The sequence below is a fragment of the Schistocerca americana genome, chromosome 2 (genome assembly GCF_021461395.2).
Source record: "Schistocerca americana isolate TAMUIC-IGC-003095 chromosome 2, iqSchAmer2.1, whole genome shotgun sequence".
NCBI lineage: Eukaryota > Metazoa > Arthropoda > Insecta > Orthoptera > Acrididae > Schistocerca > Schistocerca americana.
Genome location: NC_060120.1, coordinates 568,766,091 through 568,785,055, shown reverse-complemented (window position 1 = coordinate 568,785,055; position 18,965 = coordinate 568,766,091). Strand labels below are relative to the sequence as shown.

Genomic DNA, 18,965 nt, shown 5'->3' with positions numbered 1-18,965 from the left:
GGAGTCACGTGGCCTACTGGCTCAACGTCAGGGCGGCTTCCGCCAGGGTCGCTCTACCACTGATAATCTTGTGTCCCTCGAGTCTGCCATCCAAACAGTCTTTTGCAGTCTTTTTTTATTTACGAAAAGCTTATGACACTACACAGTGACATCATATCCTTGGCACATTATACGAGTGGGGTATCCGAGGTTGCTCCAGATTTTTATCCAGAATTTCCTGTCACTCTGTACTTTCTGTATCCAAGTTGGTGCCTCATTTAGTTCCATCCATATCCAGGAGAATGGAGTCCAGCAGGGCTCTGTATTGAGTGTCTTTCTATTTTCTGTGGCCATTAACTGTCTAGCAGCAGCTGTCGGGCCCTCCGTCTCACCTTCTCTGTATGCAGATGACTTCTGCACTTTGTACTGATCTTCCAGTACCGGTGTTGCTGAGCGTCGCCTATAGGGATCCATTCGCAAGGCGCAGTCATGGGCTCTAGCCCATGGCTTCCAGTTTTCTGCCATGAAGACATGTGTTATGCATTTCTGTTGGCGTCATACTGTTCATCCAGAACCAGCACTTTACCTTAATGACGATCCACTCACTGTAGTGGAGACATGTCGATTCGTAGGTCTGGTTTTAAATGCTTGTTTGACTTGGCTTCCTCATCTTCGTCAGTTTAAATGGAAGTGTTCACAGCACCTCAATGCTCTCTGCTGCCTGAGCAACACCAACTAGGGTGCAGATCGCTCCACGCTGCTGCAGCTCTACAGAGCCCTTGTTCAATTCCTCCTTGACTATGGGAGTGTGATTTGTGGTTCGGTGGCACCCTCAGCGTTGTTTGCTCGACCCATCGCACCATTGCGAGTTGGGCTAGCGACAGGAGATTTTAGGATGAGTCCAGTGAAAAGCATACTGGTGGAGGCTGGAGACCATCCATTGAAGATAAGACATGTGGCACATGTCACCAATTATGTTGTACACATTCATAGCTCTCCTGAACGTCCTAATTACCATCTTTTCCCAAACAAGGCGGTTCACCTCCCACATAGGGGGCCCAGGTCAGGGCTAACGATTGCGGTTCGCACGCGATCGCTTCTGTCTGAACTGGAGTCCTTCTCTTCACCAGTTCTCCTCGAGGTCCATTAATGTACACCTCCGTGGTGTAGCTCTAGGCTGAAGTTTCACCTGGATCTTTCGCATGGCCCTAAGGACTCGGTTAACCCTGTGGCTCTCCACTGTCACTACTTCTCAATTCTTGAAGTGAAGTGTTCAAAGGCTCGGAAGTGGTTTACACTGATGGCTCGATGGCTGATGGTAATGGTGGCTTTGCCTTTGTTCACAGAGGGCATATTGAACAGCATTCCTTGCCCGATGGCTCCAGTGTATTCACTGCAGAGCTGGTGGCCATCTCTCTTGCACTTCATTATTTCAGTTCATGCCCCAAGGAATTGTTTCTTTTGTGTACTGACTCCTTTTGAGCAGCCTACAAGCTATCAACCTGTGCTACCCTTGCCAACCTTTGGTGGCATCCGCCTAGGAGTCCATCTATGCCCTGGACCGTTCCTGTCGTACAGTGGTGTTTGTGTGGAGCCCCAGGACACGTCAGCATCCCAGGCAACAAACATGCTGACAGGCTGGCCAAACAGGTTACGCAGAAACCGCTTCTGGAGCTGGGCATCTCTGAACCTGGCCTGTGTTCTGACTTAGCCGCAGGGTTTTTTGGCTTTGGGAGATGGAATGTCATTAAGGAGACTACGAATGTGTGGAAGTCTTCCATGTGGGCCCCTCACAGGGAACGACCTGTTCTCTTCCGGCTCTGCATTGGCCATGCTTGGGCGACCCACAGTTACCTTTTGTGCCATGAAGACCAGCTTCAGTGTTGGTGCGGTGCCTGGTTGACAGTTGCTCATATGCTGGTGCACTGTCCCATTTTGACTGCCCAGCGAGGAAATCTTGGGTAACCAGACTTTCTGCAACTCATTTTATCTGACAATGCCTCATTGGCGGATTTAGTTTTAAGTTTTATTTGTGAGGGTGGGTTTTAACATTTGATCTGAGATTTAGTGCTTGTCCTTTGTCCCTCTGTGTCCTCCACCCTAGTTCTTTTAGGGTGGAGGTTTTAATGTGTTGCAGAGTGGCTGGCTTTTCCTTTTTAAGCTCTTGGTTGGCCAGCCACTGCAATCTGCTTTTTTGTATTGCATTGTATTGTATGTTAACCAGGGGCCTATAAACGACAGAGAGGCTCCATCTCCGATGCCGCTGCAGTGGTCCTCAACCCCATGATGACTACTGCAGTCCACTTCACCCCTCTGCTGCCCCACACTGAACCACTCTTTCAGGGTTATTGTGCGGTTTCGGTCCCTGGTGGACCCTCCCCCCAGGGAATGTCTCACAGCAGATGAGTGTAACCCCTATGTTTTTGCATGGTAGAGTAATGGTGGTGTATGCGTACTTGTTTGCATAGCTATCACTGAAATAGTGTAGCTGAGGCGTAGTAAGGGGAACCAGTCCGCATTTGCCGAAGCAGATGGAAAACTGCCTAAAAACCATCCACAGACTGGCCGGCTCACTGGATCTCAACCCAAGTCCGTTGGGTGGATTCATGCCGGAGACCAGGCACTCCTTCCCAATCCGGAAAGCCATGCTTTACACCTCATGGCTAACCAGGTGGGCTTTCTTGTTTTACTCTCCTGTTTCTAGTGTCTCTGTTTTCTTGTCCTCTTTTGTTACTTTCAGTGTTCTTTGCCTTTCCTTTCTTTCCGTTTTGTGATATGTGTCTTGTCTGTTTTATTCTCACACTTGTGGCATTGTTTTATTAGGAACAAGGGACCGATGACCTTGTGATTTGGTCCGTTGCCCCCTCTTTTAAACAAACCAACCAATCTCGTCATTGACAGTATGTTGAACAGAAATTTTCCTTCCTTGATGGATGGATGGATGGATGGATGAATTGCAGTGGTAGGACTGAGATAAGAAAAGCACTATTGAAAGTTGGGTTTCCAGCTATGAGTGTGACAGACTATTGCTCTGTGACTGTAAAATCCTAAGTGACTGTATCGTGTATAGTTATTAACATAATGTGTCTGTTTTTAATGTGAAACTTCAAGCTTTAGATTTCTCTTATTTGTTAGTAAAATTACCACTACAATATAAATTACAAAGATGCTCTTATCGGTTGTATATTCCAGATTCTTTATTTACATGAGTCTATCTGTTTAAGTAAGAAGTAGTAAGGGAGACTCTAGTGGACTTTAACCTTAGGGAACACCTGGTGAAGATTGCAAGTTACACTATCAAAATATCGTGCAAGTACGACGTGGCTTGCCAGCAGAAAACCCGATTTTTCAAGATGACAGCTTGAACCAATTCGGACTTCCATCAGCTGCTGCTTTTATTTTTTTTCACTTGTGTTACACAAGCAAAACATTTTAAATGAAACTGTCATGTATAATATTATCATAAATCTTTGATTTTATTATTAATGTTTGCTAAGTATTTAACATAGTGAAAGTAGGTTAATTTTGACACTGTGAGTTGAGCACATTTTATTTATATCTTTTTTTCCCCAGGTTGTGCAGATAAATAAGTTGCCACTGGTAATCAGTTTCATTGCTACAAGCTCATGCAACACAGGGCATTTGCTTTCCTTGGAACACTCAATTGAACCACTATTGGGAGACCTGAAATGCGCAGTAGCAGACTGAGTACCATTCTGGGACTGACTGTGTGATAAATGTATGCATGTTGCATGTATTGTGTACAGCACTTTATGATACTGAAATGTTATGTTCCTTGTCCTGAAATTTATTTACACTGTTTAAAACCAAACTATGTTTTTAAAATAAATATTTCTCAATTTTCATAGTAAACGATACTTGTGCTTATCTCAGATTCAGTGCTTAACTTTTAATCTCATAAATTAACTAATGACTCTGAAAGAATCTATTTGGCTTCATGGTAAAAACATTTTCATGACTATCTAGATCAGGCTGTTCCAGCTCATCGGCTCCGTTGTGAGCTGCGGAGCGCTCCCTGCCCCAGGGAGCCGTGTCGCTCGCTGTAACCAGTCAAGTGGGCCGGCACGTGGCACGGCTGGCTGAGGCAGGCGGCAAGGCAAGCGTTTTGATGTGCCAGCTGCGTCTTAAAAGATCGACAACCTCATACTCTTAGCTGCTAAGACGTGGTGACATGCTACACCAGGAAATACGATGTTCAGGAAATAAATAAGAAACAACTGTTTTACAAGAAATTGCATACTAACTTTATTGGGTCTCTGTAGCTTGACATTTTCTTTTCATTACAAGATCGGAAATATCAGGCGTCAAAGTGTTCGCAGAGTTAATGCGGAGGATGGCCTTCATTGTTGCATCCTGAAGAAACGATCCTTCCTTACTTTTTACTCTTTTCATTACTGAGAAAAGCTGCTCACAACAATACGTAGATCCAAACATGCACATGATCTGAGCGGCATTGTTGTGAAGCTTGAGAAATGTTTTTTGCTGTAATGAATGATACCATTGTGACAAATCCAACGTGTTGTAGTACCTCTCTTTCAACAAAGTTGAATTTTGCAAATCAATTATCTCCAATTGAAGTGACGGTGACAAGTCATCGGGGGAAACTGAAAAAGGAGTGCTGAACACCTTAAGTTCCGTTTCCAAACTAGTGAGGTCTCGGAATCGTGTTTCAAACGACGTGATGAGCTGCTTTAACTTTGCTTGGTAATCGCCGAAAGTAGTACCTTCAGGTAGTTCTAAAGAAGCAAGACGACTGAAGAACGTTAAATGTCCATTACTCATGTGCCTCTCAAATAAACGTAACTTTTCAATGAACGCTTTGATCCGGTCGTGCATGTCAACGATTAGCTGCCCTTTGCCCTGCAGTGACAGATTTAAATTATTCAGATGCATAGTTATATCAGCTAGGAACGCCAGGTCTGATATCCATTTTATATATTTCAGACAACACATTTCTTCTCCTTTCATTTCGAGAAAAAGGGATATTTCCTCACGAATGGCAAAGAAAACATCAAGAACTTTTCCCCGACTCAGCCAACGAACTGTACTGTGGTAAGGTATATCCCCATACTCCGCTTCGATATCTTTCAGGAATCCTTTGAATTGGCGATGATTCATACCATGACGCCGCACAAAATTCACACACTTCACGACATCTGTCATTACGCCACCTAGCTCTACTGTTTCAGCATACAGTGCCTCTTGGTGAATAAAACATAGGTCTTTCCCGAATTCGTCCCTGAGTTTATTTTTCAAATGAGAAGCAAAACCTTGGTGACGCCCGATCATTTGTGGTGCACCGTCTGTAGCTACAGAATGGAGCTTATCCCACAGACAAATTCATTTACACCGCAACAGGACATGACATTTTTAAAGCTGTTTGTGAATCAGTAGACAATATGAATTTGTCTGTGGGATAAGCTCCATTCTGTAGCTACAGACGGTGCACCACAAATGATCGGGCGTCACCAAGGTTTTGCTTCTCATTTGAAAAATAAACTCAGGGACGAATTCGGGAAAGACCTATGTTTTATTCACCAAGAGGCACTGTATGCTGAAACAGTAGAGCTAGGTGGCGTAATGAAAGATGTCGTGAAGTGTGTGAATTTTGTGCGGCGTCACGGTATGAATCATCGCCAATTCAAAGGATTCCTGAAAGATATCGAAGCGGAGTATGGGGATATACCTTACCACAGTACAGTTCGTTGGCTGAGTCGGGGAAAAGTTCTTGATGGTGCTTTCGTCAAGCGCTAGCGAAAATGCAACAAAGCTCTCCGCCTTTCTCCTGAGCTGTGTCTCTAAATCTGCTGCCATGTCCGGGATTCGACGAGACATTGTTTGCTTCGACAGGCAAACCCCTTCAATTGCCTGCACCTCCATTGGAAACAAACATTCTGCAACACCTACCATGCACGATTTTACGAGTGGTCCCACCGAAAATGGCTTGCCACTTGTCGCAATGATGTGAGCGACCCTGTAGCTTGCTCGAAGTGCAGATTCAGTAGTGTTTTCTCTGCTCTCATTCACCTGAAAATTATAAACGCATTACAGAACACGAACTATGTTGCATGTTTTGATACCCTCCGTATTACGAAACTGTTTTTGAAATTACGTCTCCTGCTATGTCGTTCTTAAGCCTGGCTACCAGTTCTCTGCGTGCAACGCCTTCTACCTGATCGTAGTGCGCAGCGTGAAGACGTGTATAATGTCGTTGTATATTGTACCTCTTCGCAGAATTGAATACTTTGACATACAAGACATTGCGGACGACCATCCCTCTCAATGAATAGAAAGGTATCCTCCAACAGAGGTACAGGGCTCCCGCGGCTAGTCACAACTGTCATTGAACAAGGATTATTGCGTCAGTTGCGGCTGCATGCGGCCAGGGGTCAGTGAGTTCGCTTTCCCCCTCCACGCGGGCTCCGAGCTGCCGCAGTGAGCGCTCCGGAGCGCTCCGGCTCCTTGGAGCTCGGTTGGAACAACCTGATCTAGATACTCTCAAATCAGCTGCAATATACAAAATACAAGCCTGGGATTTGATGGAGCTCCACTGGGTGGCTGAAGCTAGTGCTAACTCATTGTGCACTTTAGTCCAACTTAGCTGGTGGAATGTCATTTTTGCAGTGACAGTGCTTATGAGATTAGTGTACATACAGAAGTCTATGAAATTGTGTGGCATTATTGGCTGGTGCAGTCAAGCCAATATTGATGCCTCGCCTACACCATTTTTTTTTTTTGTGTGTGTGTGTGTTTTTTTTTCTGCTTGTCACGTTCCTTCCCAGAGGTGAAACCATCCATGCAGTATGATACTGTGCAACATTTAGGACTTCAGCATTCAGCTCAAAACAAAAGGTGTGGGATGGTCAGTCAAGGCATTGTGTTGCTTCGTGACAATGCATGTCTCCATTCTGCCAGTGGAACTCAACATTATTCAGACATTCGGTTGTGAGAAGTTCGATCACCTACCATAAACCTTTTGACTACCACTTGTTCTGCTACTTGATGTGATTTGAGGAAGGTGGTTTTTATAGCGATGACAACACAAAAAATGATGCTCAGCAGTGGCTGTCTTCACTAGCAGCATCTTTCTATGAAGAGGGCATAAAAGTTGGTTTCCTGCTATGACAAATGTCTCAACAATGGTGGCAACTGTGTGGAAAAATAGTTTACAGCAAATGCATTAACATGTTCATTGTGGTACTTAAATTGTAATAATGGTACTGCACCATGCAAGCACAGTAATTGCTTTGTGTAAGTAGTATACGTTTTCAAACCTAAATTTTCTAGCAATGAACATACGAAAGTTTTTCGCAACTAATCTGCACATTGAAATGAGGGTTAAAACCAACAAGTGAGAATGGTTATCAAAAAATACACTTGGGTATGTTCTGGACACAGTAATGTCAGTTGCTAAAATTCAGCACCCTCATGCTGCAACTATTGTGTTACTGTAGTGTAGAAATTTAACAAAGTTTTCTATGACTGACTGTCAGAAACAGATAGTTGGATTGTTACCTTAAGCAGGTCTATTAATTGTACAGAGAGTAAAATTGTCAGTGTATAAAGGTAGTGCAGGGTACAATTGAGTAATAACGGAAACTCATCCCCAGACATGAGAGAATTAATAATCATGAAACAAGGTGATTCTACAGTCAAGCACAAGCTATGCAACCTACCTCTCATTCACAAATTTTCTTTCCCTAAACCACTTGCCATCAGTTAGCAATACTGACAAGGAAACATCACCAACTCGACCTTATATTTTAAAGAGGAAAAAGACATGTGCAAGATAGCCCCAGCAATCAATCTCATGCAGAAATTTGGGCCATTATTGGGACTCACTTCACCTGCTTTGGGGAAATATATTGCAACACAATAGCTCCCTCCCCCTCCTACCGCCCTGGATTCGCCTTTGGTTTCCTAGCAAAATATCCCTTCCACATGCAGCTAAAACATCAATACCACATGCAGCAATTCCATCAACAGCAGCAGAAGTTAACAGAAGGACCACTAAAAGCAAAAAATCCATAAGCTTTAAGTAATTTTGAGATCCTGAGTCAACAAAAACTGAAATTAACACAAGAAAGAGCACAAACCAATCCCTCTTTCAACAGTAAAAAATTTGTGAGCCATCAACTGCGCATTAAAAGGACAGGAGGAATGTTGACTAGACAGTGCATCCATACAAAAAAAAATTGTTTTCTTCTGGACCTGGTAAAGGATACAAAACAAAAGTTTAGACCTACAAAAATATTCTTGGAGAACCACTCATAAACTGTAGATTTGGTCTGTGTAGCTTTAATAACTTCTGCAGAACTTAAAGTGGAAGTGGCTTCCTAGTTTTTGCTGGAACAGTGTGGAGTGTAATCCCATTCCCAAAACCAAATATCTGAACTATGAAAAAAAATTTGAACATGTAGCATCAAATATTAAATCCATGAAGCTTTTAGTTATGTTTCTGTCAATAACCTGGTAGTAGAATATCAATTTTCATTTCAAAACCAGACTTGGTGCTACAGTTCTACAGCTGAAAGTATTTTATTATAGTCTTTTTAATATAATATTTCAAAGAGGGTTGAGATGATCAAGACGGTGACTGCCCTGGATGCCCTAGAACATCAGTTACTGGTGACAGTGTGGAGGAAGTAAAAATAAGTCGTTCCTTCTCACCCTGTCCCATAAGTCTACCCTGACCCTGGATTCTGGGTGACTTTTCTAAACTGTACCCCTTTCCCTAAACCTCTTCAATCCTTTTCCTCCCCTCTCTTCTGTCCCCCTTCAACTCTTCTGCCAGATGAAGGAGCCACTGGCTCTGAAAGCTTGTAAAAGTTAAATCCTTTGTGTGTGTGTGTGTGTGTGTGTGTGTGTGTGTGTGTGTGTGTAAGAGAGAGAGAGAGAGAGAGAGAGAGAGAGAGAGAGAGAGAGAGAGCGCGAGAGAGCGCGCGCGCGCACACACACACACACACACAATATATATGACTGTTTCATACTGTACAAAAAAATTTTCAACAAGGTTATTTGTGAAGCCAAGGAACTGTACAACATCCAATTTATTGCAACTTAAGAACTAAATATAGTCATGTGGGAAGTTATCAATGTAGTTTTATCTCTGACCCTAAAGAAATTATGAAGTATTCAATAACCACTTCATAAGCAGGGGCAACAAGCTTTCTTCTCAGACTGGTGCTCTAGTACGCTCTCTCTGTTCATACCAAAAGTTATTCCCAAAAAAACATTGCATCTTGATGTAGATACACCAGGTAAAATCTGCAGTATTATAATACAAAAACCCGACTTCACCCCCATTTGGTTTCGATGGCTCAGCCTTCTTCGAGAAATGTGGCATCATGTGTTATGCCTGCTGTTAGATACAATAATCTGCTTCTTGTCCTTGGGCCAAGTCCCTAAAATTTTCAAGGCACAAAGGTGGTCCCTGTCATTAAAAAAAAAGTTGGAGGACTGATGTTAATAACTACAGATCCATATTGACCCCTTCAAGCATAGCTAAGGTTCTTGAGAAATCAGTATATGACCATATTATCAAGTTCCTGTAGAGAAGCTGTTTATTGAGTCCTCATCAAAAAGATCAATAAATGCCATCATATTTTGATTTATAAATGAGCTTTATGGTGCACTCAGTGACAGAAAGCATACAACAGACCTTTGATATCATCAAGAATGAATTACATATGGATAAACTGCTACAGTGTGAAATTATGTGAAATTGAATTAATTTACATATATTTAGACAGGATGCAAAAAGTTGTAATCACAAAGAAGTTGAAAGTATATAGTCAAACTGCAAGACATGGCGTTTCTCAAGGTTCCACGATTGGATCCCTTCTGTTTATTTTTTATCAATGATCTGCTCCAAAGAGTTCCAAAAGGTCTACCAGTAATGTTTGCTAATGACACCAATATACTGTATTCAAATTAGTGTTCATGAGCTCCGTAACATGATTTGTGGTACAAACTCCAAGCTGGTAAACTGAATAAACGTGAACTGTTACTGAATAAGGACAAAACTGTTTATCTAATTCTTACCGATGACATATAATTTCGTCAAGAATAGACAATAGATTTGAAAAGTCTCCCTATAAAGCAAACGCTAACCACTAAATCCGTTGGAGAGCGAATGGATGATGAAAAGTTTAATATGCAGAACAGTTTTTTTACTGTGCATTTAATCTCCTGAGTAAAGTCTGACACTAGAGCAGTAAAATGTGTATACTTGCCCCCAGTACACTTCATTTTTGTACTGCCTTACAAAGAGTGATATTTATTATACAGAAGAGAAGAATGATGATAAAGAGACTAATACTGCTGACCTACAACACCAAACATCTACTGCTGGTGCTCAATATCCTGTTAGTGTCATTTATTTACATTCATGACAATGTGTTTTATCCATGAACATTACCACAGTTTTACAATAATTCACCATCAGCAGACCTGTGATTCCAGGGGTGTATCTGTAATTAGTCAAGAGCTATGTAAAGAACATATGACTAAGACACATGGGAGTCGTTCTATACAACAAGCCACCTTAAAGCTTAAGTAAAAACATTAGTTCAGAAGAAGAAATTATGACTGCCAGTGTAAAATAACCAAGTTAAATATTTTCATATGTATCATAAATTTATAGCTAATTAATGAATTCTACAGACATTTCTGTTAGTTTTCTTATTACGAGTCTAAAATAACTAAGTCAAATGTTTTCTTAATGACTAAGTTTTTAGCTGATTTTTTTTTTTCATTCTACAGATGCAATTTTTGTTTTCCATCATTATTAACTAATTATTATTATTATTATTATTTTACAAATTGTAACTGTAGCCTGTCCCGTAGCCTGTCCCACAATCATTTTTTTTCTTATTAAAAATTAATTATTATATTTATACATATTATAGATGTGACTTGTCCAATATCCATATCAAACAACACACAAAAGAAGTTATGGGATCAATACAAATCGAAAATTTCCCATGCTAAACATTTTTAAATTCTTGGGCTAAAATTTTGTGATTTTTAGATACATTAGTAGATGTCTGGGATTGACCACTTATGCAAAGTAGTACTTGCATAGGCAGCTAATAAGTCTTCATTGTGGCTCTTTTAATGGGTTGTTGTTGTTGTTGTTGTTGTTGTCTTCAGTCCAGAAACTGGTTTGATGCAGCTCTCCAAGCTTCATCATCTCCCAGTACCTGCTCAGTATATTCATCTCTTGGTCTCCCTCTACGATTTTTACCCTCCACACTGCCCTCCAATACTAAACTGGTGATACCTTGATGCCTCAGAACATGTCTTACAACCGATCTCTTCTTCTAGTCAAGTTGTGCCACAAATTCCTCTTCTCCCGAATTCTAGTAAACCTACTCCAGCATTTCCTCTATTTGATTTTGTATTTATAACCCTGTATTCACCTGACTAGGAGTCTTGTTCCTCCTGGCACCGAACTCCACTAATTCCTACTATATTTAACTTTGACCCATCCATTTCCCTTTTTAAATTTTCTAACCTACCTGCCCGATTAAGGGATCTGACATTCCATGCTCCGATCCGTAGAATGCCAGTTTTCTTTCTCCTGATAATGATGTCCTCTTGAGTAGTCCCCGCCCAGTTTCATTAATCATGCCCAGCACTCTAATATTGCAAATACATACTCCACATCATCTCAACCTCAAAGCAGTGGCCCAAAAAGGTCCATGACTACTAAATCCCTCAAACTTAAAGAAATAATAGAATACAATTGTGTACCTAAGTGTATTGTCTCTGGTATGTCATTTTGGCAAACCTCTCAAGCGAATGCATTATTCTAAGTTATCGTTAGTGTCGCTAATGTTACCAAATAATCATACAGTTTCTTCATCATCATCATCACCTCATCATCATCGTTTATTGCATTAAAAGCCTTTAGGGCCTAAAACAGAAAATAAAAATCTATGAAAGAACATGTCACAAAAAGGTCAGCGAGTTTCAGCAGAGGAGATATACACCTATACTGAAGATGGTAGTCCATTGTTGCTGGCCTCTGGCTTCATCCTCCACTGCTGTTAGCACACTTGTTTAAGGATTGTTAATACTCAATCCTTTCATTGCATCCTTGGTTATCTCCTTTGTTATTTTCCAGCAGGTTGAGAACAGAGGACTCAGTATGGGAGGGATTTACCAGCTCGAAGGGTGTCACCAAATACTTTAAAGAAAAAAATACTACAGTGCTCAACAATAACAGAAATAATGTTAGTATCTGTATTCGAGCACTGATTTTATTACTACAGCAGCTTTGTAATATTCCTGTGAAACCAGATTAAATTATAGGATTCTTTAACTCAATACTGGTGGCATGATTGATTAGTGCTGATGGTGCAGTGTGCTGGAACTGCCTCCACAATGTCATCAGCATGATGGTCACAAATGAGCTGTATGGAAATAAGGTGGCCCGCTTCTGAGTCATGTGATTTGATTTTGTTGACACCTAAACTGTTACTGTCATCACTGCTCTCACATACTGCAGGTGAGCTGACCACTGGAAGCTCTGCTCAAGATATGAGAGAGATAACTATCAATAATCACATGCATTATCTTCCAGTTGGTAACTCTGCCCTACACATCCACCAACTATCTCCTAATGAAGTAAAGTCACAAGCATTTGTTACTCCATACACTGGAAGGCCACATGCGAAAGTAGTGAAATGAAGTGTCAGATATGTTATGCCCCTCCATATATCTGCGTATCCTCTGTTCTCACAATCCTCCCAGCCTAACCCTTTTCTAGTTATTGTTCTCTCTCTCTCTCTCTCTCTCTCTCTCTCTCTCTCTCTCTCTCTCTCTCTCTCTCTCTGTGTGTGTGTGTGTGTGTGTGTGTGTGTGTGTGTGTGTGTGTGTGTGTGTGTGTGTGTGTGTGTGTGTGTGTGTGTGTGTGTGTTCGTTCCCCCCCCCCCCCCCCCCCCCCCCCCTCCCTGCACTGTTACAGTCCTCAGTTTGAAACTTGCACATAGAGCCACCCGTCTCCCCTGTATCACATCTCCTATTACCTCCCAACCATTCTATGCTCTGCTCAGCTTATCCCATTACAGCTCACACATTCCCTTGACTCCTATCAGCCAGAATAACCACCCACAAACAGTGTACTTACAGGTGGGTATCAGTGAGAGAGATTATATGCCAAGTCAGTCTTTCACTGAAGCCCACCTGTCATAGAAATTTGGATGAATATTCTCTGTCCAGAGGGTATTATTTCTTTGAAAAGGATTAATAGGACAAGATTGTGCATAACATCAATTGTGTATATTGCAACAATTGTGTGACTGATACTAACTCTATTTATGAATTAATAGAGGGAAACATTCCACATGGGAAAAATATATCTAAAAACAAAGATGATGTGACTTACCAAACGAAAGCGCTGGCATGTCGATAGACACACAAACAAACACAAACATACGCACAAAATTCAAGCTTTCGCAACAAACTGTTGCCTCATCAGGAAAGAGGGAAGGAGAGGGAAAGACGAAAGGAAGTGGGTTTTAAGGGAGAGGGTAAGGAGTCATTCCAATCCTGGGAGCGGAAAGACTTACCTTAGGGGGAAAAAAGGACGGGTATACACTCTCTCTCTCTCTCTCTCTCTCTCTCTCTCTCTCTCTCTCTCTCTCTCACACACACACACACACACACACACACACACACACACATACAGACACAAGCAGACATATGTCTGCTTGTGTCTGGGGATTGGAATGACTCCTTTACCCTCTCCCTTAAAACCCACTTCCTTTCGTCTTTCCCTCTCCTTCCCTCTTTCCTGATGAGGCAACAGTTTGTTGCGAAAGCTTGAATTTTGTGTGTATGTTTGTGTTTGTTTGTGTGTCTATCGACGTGCCAGCGCTTTCGTTTGGTAAGTCACATTAACTCTAATTATCTATGCACGTATGTATGAATGATATCAAAACTCAGGCAAGTCGGTTCTTTTCAAACTTATTTAGCACTTGATGTGGTAACATATTACCAGCTAGTGAGCCAAGTATATTTCTGTGAGGTGGTATATAGTTAAATGTGCAACTGAATGAATTTTTTTTGAGATTACTGAGCAAGAGTATTATCACCAGAGGGAATAGCTGCAGGCATACAGGTAGCATTCAGCATTCTTAAGCATAATCTTGACAAGATTTTGTCAGGCTTGTGACTCACACTCAGTTAGTTTAAAGAGATACGAAATATAATACTAACGACTGTTCAGTTATAGCCATAGTATTTGAAGGATTGATGCTGACAGACAGATTGATGGTAAGTGATAGCTTATCTACTAGCATGATTTGTGCAACTCTGGTATATCTTTATAGTAGATTCTGAAGAGAGGATGCTTATTTTCTTACAAAAGCCTGAAAACTGAAATCTGTAAATATTTATATAGTTTCACTCAAAGTTTAGTTTTAGGAGACCATTTAGGATTTCAAAATGAATCCAATCCACATTTCACATTCAATTTTGTTTTTATGAACTTTTCCAGAAACAGGAGATCAAAAATACAACTGAGTATGGTCCATGAATGATAAATTGACAAGGGAAATCTTAATTTTAATCACATTATTTTCAGAGATGTAGAAACAGACATTTTAGTGCCATTTACCATGTTTATTTCATTTCATTTGAATACCTCCTGTATCATGTGCTTGTAAACTCAACTGTCAATTTAGCAACAGTTGCATGACAACTGGATTAGATAGAAGAAGGCAGAGGTTCCCCATCCAAGGCAGCAAAAATATTTTTTACTGTAAGAAGTGCCATGTTTGTCCGTGTCTTCAGTGTTGCACTGCCCAGGTGTGGTAGCAGTACTGGGAAAAGGAAAGTTAAATTTCATTTCCAATTTTCTAAAAAATCTAGAAACAGCCACACATAAAAATATAACTATTAGACAAATCATAAATTATCAAAAGACATTTTAATCACTATTGTAACTGTGAGATGAAATTTAACTTTTATTTGTTTGACCTAAAATTCAAAAAGTTGCCTTTATTTGCTATTTTCATAAAGTTAATGTTCTACACTGTGTTAAGAGTTCTTGCTTATGAAAGAAGCTGCAATAATTTTTCATGTTGGTGACTGTCAGTAAATGTTGCTAAATGCACTATGTGACTCAGTCTCTGAAAATTCTGTACATTTATCATGTGACAGCCCCTAGTACTACTTCTGATAGTCAAGTGGAAATTTTCCTGAAACTTGGTGAATAGTTGCTGTTGGGGTTTTAGATCAATGACACACCTCAAAATTATATAATCGGCTTCAAATGCCATTCATTTCATAGTGTGGTCTTAGTCCAACTGCTTGCTACTATCTGAAGTGTTTACAAAAACACCTGCAATCATTATGCGATTAACCAAAACTAATTATCCGAAATCAAATCAGGACAATAAGTTATTCTCTCTCTCTCTCTCTCTCTCTCTCTCTCTCTCTCTCTCTCTCTCTCTCTCTCTCTCTCTCACACACACACACCTCTACAAAACCACCTCCACTGCTTGTATAACAATGTTTACACCTCTAAGTAGCACTGCATACTTCGTCTCATTAGTCATGACACTGAGCATCTCCACAACCTTGAATAGTAGGTCTTGTCTCATTTTTATAATCAGTATGTCACTGGCTTGTGTATCTGGGCTGGAATTCTTCTGCAGTAATTGACATGGATATCTGACAGCTGATTGTTACACTACACTTTAGAGTTGGGCTAACCCTATCAATTGCTTTTTGATGAGCATGATATTCAAAATTAGTGCTTTCACGATGTTTCCACTTCACACTAGCATTGAAAATAGTTACAGACTAACTACCCTTGAAGGGATCTAGAATCATAAACAATTTGAACTGACTCACTCTGGCACAATACACAACCCTGATTCTAACACATAGTGACTGCACTCATATATGTACAGCTAAATGTCACACTGAATGAGTTCTGTGGGGTGTGAAGAGACTTTTGGGTAAAAAGTTTAGCTTCTTACGAAATAAACATCCTGTTTTCCATTTCTTAAAAAGGGTGTTCTCAGATACAATTGCCACCAGAACATTTTCAAATACTGGATACATCAGTGTCACAAAGTATGCTGTTTTGGGTACATCTGTTCAGTTATGTGATTTCTGACTCTTTTTCTTATTTTTTTTGTAGAAATTTACATGAATCAGATAAAATAATCAGTTAAAAAGTGTCTGAATTATGTGCAAGTCAGCCAAAGAACCTTCTGTCCTAAACTGTTTAATAAAGGTGGCATACTTTCCAATATATTTATTCCATCCTAAGCTTCATGGTTGAATACCCTGCACACTACAAAACTGCTGACATTTACTATAAAGAAGTGATCACAAAAATTTAACTCACTGCCACATAGCATTACAAGTTTACTTGCTAACAATACATTATGTAAGAATAAATAGGTTTATTTACTTTGTAATACCAAGGAACAACTAGGCAATAACTAAGGATCCACTACATATCCTTGGGTAACACGTGAGGTATTGAATTTAACTGATGAAAGAAAAAATGTATACAAATACAGCAAGTGAAACAAGAAAAAGATAATACACAGAGCAAAATGTCACGCAAAAGAAAATTGCACAAGTCTTTGAAGAAAACAGAAGCAGCTGTATGAATACCAAGAGCTCATGTGAGAAGCCAGTGCTAAGCAAAGAAGGGTAGACTGGAATGTTGAAGGAATATACAGAACGGCTATACAAAGGAGAGAAACTTGGAGACATTGTTAAGGAAGAGGAATTAGATTACTATGAGATGGGATATGTGATAATACCAGTGCACTGAAAGAATTCAGTAAAGACAAGACATCTGGAGCAGATGACATTCCCTCAGAATTGTTAAAATTGTTTAGAGACCTGCTATGGTAAAACTATTCCAACTGGTATGCAAAGTACATGAGACTGATGAAATACTCTCAGATTTCAAGAAGATTACAATGATTCCAGTTGCAAAGAAGTTGAGTGCTGACAGGTGTGGATATTACTGAACCATCAGCTCAATAAGTCATGCTTGCAAATCGTGATAAGACGCCCTAGACCGCGTGGCTACAAATTGCACTGTGGTTTCTTTCACATGTAGCACTACCTTGGATTGAATAGGAAAGTTCTGTGGCTGGAGGTGGTAAATGGATCTTGCACCTGTGCCAGGAGCAGCAGAAATAATCCATGGGGTGCAGGATTAGGAGCAGCAGTAGCGTGTTGGTGTAGGTGATTAAAGCGTAAATTGTTGCCAAGAGGAAAGAGGATAATTTTGACAAAATTTCATCCCTCGGTATTGAAAAAGTTTCAGAAGTAACAGCCTGGGTTATGGAATCAGTTTATGCTAACCACTTCCATGACATCTGATAAGCCACCTATGCCTCCTGGTCAGTCCTTGCAAATGGAGTTAGAAAACCCAGGGTACCCAGTCTGTTAGCATCACCAGTATTCTATAACCATCATCTCCAAGAATGCTTTAGTCATAATGGTGTGCTGGGGCAGATTATACACATGACAATATGATCAGGAGAGATTGCTAGTCTCCACATAAAGGAGGCAACGAGTGACAGACAGGCACATAAAGTTACTTGTGATGACCACTTACACTATGTGATCAAAAGTATCCAGACAGCCCAACAAACATACATTTTTCGTATTAGGTGCAATGTGCTTTCACCTATTGCCAGGTACACCATATCAGTGACCTCAGTAGTCATTAGACATCATGAGAGAGCAGAATGGGGCACTCCGTGGAACTCATGGACTTCAAACATGGTCAGGTGATTGGGTGTCACTTGTGTCACATGTCTGTAAATGACATTTTTACACTCCTAAACATCCCTGGGTCCACTGTTTCTGATGTGATGGCGAAGTGGAAACGTGAAGGGACACATGCAGCACAAAGGCATACAGGCTAACCTCATCTGTTGACTGACAGAGACCACCGACAGTTGAAAAGGGACGTAACATGTAATAGGCAGACATCTATCCAGACCATCACACAGGAATTCCAGACTGCATCAGGATCTACTGAAGGTACTATGACAATTAGGCAGGAGGTAAGAACACTTGGATCTCATGGTCGAGCGGTTGCTCATAAGCCACACAATACGCCGATAACTGCCAAAATATGCCTCGCTTGGTGTAAGAAGTGTAAACATTGGACAATGAAACAGTGGAAACCCGTTGTGTGGAGTGACGAATCACGGTACAAATGTGGCAATCCAATGGCAGGGTGTGAGTATGGCAAATGCCCTGTGAACGTCATCTGTCAGCACGTGTAGTGCCAACAGTAAAATTCGGATTGGTAGTGTTACGGTGTGGTCATGCTTTTCATGGAGGGGGCTTGCACCCCTTGTTGTTTTGCATTGCACTATCACAACACAGGCCTACAATGATGTTTTAAGCACCTTCTTGCTTCCCACTGTTGTAGAGCAGTTCGGAAATGGCAATGGCATCTTTCAACACAATCGAGCACCAGTTCATAATGGCAGAGTGGTTACTTGACGATAATATCCCTGTAATGGACTGGCCTGCACAGAGTCCTGACCTGAATCCTACAGAACACCTTTGGGATGTTTTGGAACACTGAATTCATGCCAGGCCTCACTGACCAACATCGATACCTCTCCTCAGTGCAGCACTCCATGAAGCATGGGCTGCCATTCCCCAAGAAACCTTCCAGCACCCGATTGAACATATGCCTGTGAGAGTGGAAGCTGTCATCAAGGCTAAGGGTGGGCCAACACCATATTGAATTCCAGCATTACCGGTGGAGGGCGCCACAAACCTTTAAGTCATTTTCAGCCAGGTGTCCGGATACTTTTGATCACATAGCGTATCTTTTAATTTCTCTTTAAGTATTTCCATGTCTCTAATTGACACAAAACTCTTTCTGTAGTTCAGGGTACATGTGCATCACTGTATTCAGCCTTTAAATAACATTTAAATACAGGGAAATTTCT

The 18,965-nt window shown here is 40.9% G+C and overlaps 2 protein-coding genes across 5 annotated transcripts in view; one reads left to right on the top strand and one right to left on the bottom strand.

Annotated features, from left to right (window-relative positions):
* Positions 1-18,965, top strand: part of LOC124588807 (ragulator complex protein LAMTOR3) — a 107,680-nt gene that overhangs the window by 38,116 nt on the left and 50,599 nt on the right. For 2 of the 4 annotated variants that reach the window (XR_006975802.1, XM_047131498.1), the window contains exon 5: positions 3,553-3,718. Coding sequence is in view for 3 of the 4 variants with exons in the window: in XM_047131498.1 (XP_046987454.1) it covers positions 3,553-3,687 (135 nt within the window). In the remaining variant the exon portion in view is untranslated. Of the gene's footprint in view, positions 1-3,552; positions 3,853-18,965 lie in introns of those variants that run through there. The other 2 variants (XM_047131497.1, XM_047131499.1) reach the window with 1 other exon arrangement.
* LOC124588738 (glyoxylate reductase/hydroxypyruvate reductase-like) overlaps positions 14,471-18,965 on the bottom strand; it is a 93,846-nt gene continuing 89,351 nt past the window's right edge. Inside the window, exon 7 of the mRNA XM_047131492.1 lies at positions 14,471-14,831. Coding sequence (XP_046987448.1) covers positions 14,716-14,831 — 116 coding nt within the window. The 3' untranslated portion in view covers positions 14,471-14,715. The remainder of the gene's footprint in view (positions 14,832-18,965) is intronic.